This window comes from Monoraphidium neglectum (assembly GCF_000611645.1).
Source record: "Monoraphidium neglectum strain SAG 48.87 unplaced genomic scaffold scaffold03915, whole genome shotgun sequence".
Taxonomy (NCBI): Eukaryota; Viridiplantae; Chlorophyta; class Chlorophyceae; order Sphaeropleales; family Selenastraceae; genus Monoraphidium; species Monoraphidium neglectum.
The window spans coordinates 2,089-5,388 of NW_014009714.1; the positions used below are offsets into that span (position 1 = coordinate 2,089).

The following is a 3,300-nucleotide window of genomic DNA, read 5'->3' on the forward strand; positions in this document are numbered from 1 at the left end:
GCGGCCCGCTCACTGCCACGCCGCCCGGTCACGGCGGCAGCGGTGACGCGGCGGCCGGCGCGGGGGCCGAGCTACGGGTGCAGTGCGCCTCGCTGATCAGCTGCATGCTGACCGTAAAACCCATCCAGCTGAGGACACGAGTGGCGAACGAGGTTGCGGGCGTGCCCAGCACGCTGGCCGCGCTTGTGAGGCTGTTGGACCACCCCAGCCCTGTCATTGCCGCCGAAGTAGCACAGGCACTTCGTCTTATTGCCCACTTGACCCCGGCCGCGGACAATGCAATCAAGTGCCTCCCTGTCGCTGCGTCGCTTGTGAGCCTGCTGCGCCGTCACACTGGTTGCGAGGAGGAGCAGGATACCGCAAGGCACAGCGCAACAATGCTTGCGTCGCTCCTTGCGCAGCCCGAAGAGCTCCGCCCGTGGCACTGCGTCTCTCCCACCGCGGTCGAGCTCGCCAGGCTCATGGCGGCGGCCCCTGTCGCCATGTCAATGGTCGCCCGGGAGCTGGCAGAGTGCGACGTGTCGCCGGCGGCAGGGCTCGACTCGCTGGTGCACGTCATCGCCGCCTCCAGCCTCGTTGGCCAGATCGTATTGGCGGCCAGCTCGCCCCGCGACGACCCACAAATCCTGCACCAAATCGCAGCTGGCACGCCGGCCCTGCTGCCCGCTGTCGCCCGGGCGCTGCAGCGCCTGCTGGACAGCCCCTATGACCTCAAGCCCTGGTTCGCAGGTCGGGACCCGTCGAGCACGGCAGCCGACGTCGGCAAAGCGTGCATAGCTCTCGCAGCGGCCGCATCTATGCTGCTGATTTACGTCGAGGCTCAATCAGGGGGCGCCATGGCAGCCGTGCAAACAGCGGTGCCGTTGCTGGTGCCATCGTTGCGGCACGCCGTGCAGCAGGCTAGGCCAGCCAATGCAGAACGCGCCACTGTCGTGCAAGACGCATTCTTGAATTGTGTGGAGCGCGTGCTGCGGCTATTGGAGGCCGGGCAGCAGGCGGAGGCGCCGCCGCTATCGGATCCGGTGCTTCCGCCGCGGGCGATGCAAGCTCGGGCGCCGGCGCTCACCGGCCGCGCCTTTGCGGCTGCCTCGGCCTCAACGAGCATCCCACAACAGCAACCGTGCTGCGGGGCGTGCGGCAAGACCGCCGCCGACGGCGCGCGGCTGCGGCTGTGCAGCGGGTGCCGTGCGGCGCGCTTCTGCTCTGACGCCTGCTACAAGGCGGCGTGGAAGGCGGGCCATCGGCAGGAGTGCAAGGCGGCGGCGGCGGCAGCGGCGACGGCGGCAGCGGCGGCGCGTGGCCGGCCGGGCATGCAGGCAAAGTAGGGAGCACAGCAGCTTCGATGCGGTGAAGCTGCTGTGCTTCCTACTTTGCTGGGTGAGGCTAGGGGGCAGGCTAGCTCTGTAGCTGCTGTTGGGGTGGTGTTAGTTGGCATCTGCGGGGTTGCAGGGCTGTTGCCGGCGGCCTGAGGTCAGCGCACGGCCCTGTGTGTGCCAAGGCTTCAGGTACCCACGCATCTGCCAACGCGGCCTGGTTTAACTTTTGCAGTATGGCGGATTGCATGCGTAGTAAGAGAGGGAGCTGTTTGTCCGGGAGCTCCTCCGAGGGTGTGCTGCTGCAGGCAGGTCTGGGCCCAAGTTGACGAGCGCACTGCTTGAGCTTGGCAGGCTGGGGGGGCCCCCAGACATGGCGGTGATGGCTGCCGACGGGGCGCTTTGCGTGACAAGTGCTTCGCTTAGGGGCACTCACAAATGTTGGAGAAGACTGTAGAGTGTATGCTGCGCCTTTGTACGTGGAGCGACATTGTCAGCGTTGTTGAGATCATGAGACCTGCCAACGATGCTGTCACAGGCAGATGTGCATGTCAACCCGCTGTTGACCGCGTGACAGCCAGGTCAGCACGGGAGTTCCAGGGGATCCCCGAAGGAGATGGGAAACGCACGAATGTTTATGGACTGCATACTTGCCTAGGGATTTCCGAGGGGTGATTTGGAATTCCCCGAGGGATTCTACAATGGGAAACAGGTATCGTATCACACCTTATCATATCACAAAAAGCGGTGATCCGATGCGGTCAGGAAGCCCACACAGCCACTCTATGGTGCGCAGCACGGCTCTGCGTGCTTTATCGTAGATCACGCCTGCACAGCACGCTCCGCACAACCGCCTCGTCCGACACGCACATAGGCAGAAATATTAGATACGGTATGACCTCAAATCCATCTGACGACACCAGAAGCGGCAGCGCCGCCAGCAGCAGCGACGCCCCTGGGGCGTCGCCGAGTCCAAAGCAACCTCCGGCTTTGCGCCTCGAGCGCGAGCTGCAGCATGTGCTGGCCCTGCGCCTGCCCACAGCCTCGAACCAAGATCACGCGCGCCGCTCCCCGGAAGCCGCGGCCGCCGTCGAGGGCGTGGCCGCCGCGGCCGCCGAGCTGGAGGGACCGCTGCGCCGGCAGCACCTGCAGCTGATTGGGGAGCTGCGGCGGCGCCTGGACGAGGCGGTGGCCCGAGGCGAGGAGGCCCAGGCGGTGCTCTTGATGGACGCTTGCGCCGCCACGCTGGAGGGCAGGAACGGCGCGAACGGGCCTGCGGGCGCCCGGGAGCGGGCAGCTCAGGTGCGTTGCACAGCCGCGATCATCCGTCGGGCCCCCGTGATGGTGGGGGCGGGCAAATCTTGGACTGATCAAAGCACTCTCGGCGCTCTGCTGCAAATTGTGGTACGACACCACATCAGGCTCGATTGCCACACCCGCACCCTGTTCACATAGACCCTTGACTGCCCACTCTTTTCACCAAACCCAGCTGGCCGCTTCGCCCGGCCTGCTCTCCAGCATCCTCGGATGCCTCCTGCGCTGGCCGGGCAACCCCAGCCTCGCGACGAGCCCAGCGCCCCTTATCAGGCACCTCTGGGCGCAAGCCGCGCCCGCCGGGCGCGCGGCGCCGTGCGTCGCCCTTCGCGATTACAGCGCCGTGGTCGGCCGCCTCGCGGCAGTCGTCGAGTCTGACAGGTCCGGGGCCGCGGACGCCGCCACCGCCCTGAGATCGCTCGCAACGCTGGCGGCGCTGCTCAGCGAGGGGCCGCGAGAGGGCGGCCGGGACGCACTCTCAACCCGCGCCAGGGAGGCCGCCGTGGCTGGGTTCGGCGCGCTGGCCAAGGCTCTGCGCGGGCCGCTGCGCCAGGAGCCAGGCCTGCTGAGCGATGCCTTCTACAATTTGGCGGCGCTCGCGCGCGGCAGCAACGACGCGTGCGTCGCAGCTGCGTCCACGCCGCGCCTCGCGGCGGCGCTGGCGGCCGCGCTC

General features: G+C 67.3%; 2 protein-coding genes across 2 annotated transcripts; both read left to right on the forward strand.

Annotated features, from left to right (window-relative positions):
- Positions 1-377: 377 nt before the first annotated feature.
- Positions 378-1,325, forward strand: MNEG_13578 (hypothetical protein; the record flags this gene model as incomplete). The annotated part of the gene is made up of 1 exon (XM_014037949.1): positions 378-1,325. One exon carries the CDS (start codon positions 378-380, stop codon positions 1,323-1,325), a length of 948 nt encoding a protein of 315 aa, XP_013893403.1.
- An 882-nt stretch (positions 1,326-2,207) lies between these two features.
- MNEG_13579 (hypothetical protein) lies at positions 2,208-2,615 on the forward strand (the record flags this gene model as incomplete). The annotated part of the gene is made up of 1 exon (XM_014037950.1): positions 2,208-2,615. A coding segment is annotated over one exon (408 nt), but the record flags the coding sequence as incomplete, so codon positions are not given.
- Between the last annotated feature and the right edge of the window lie 685 nt (positions 2,616-3,300).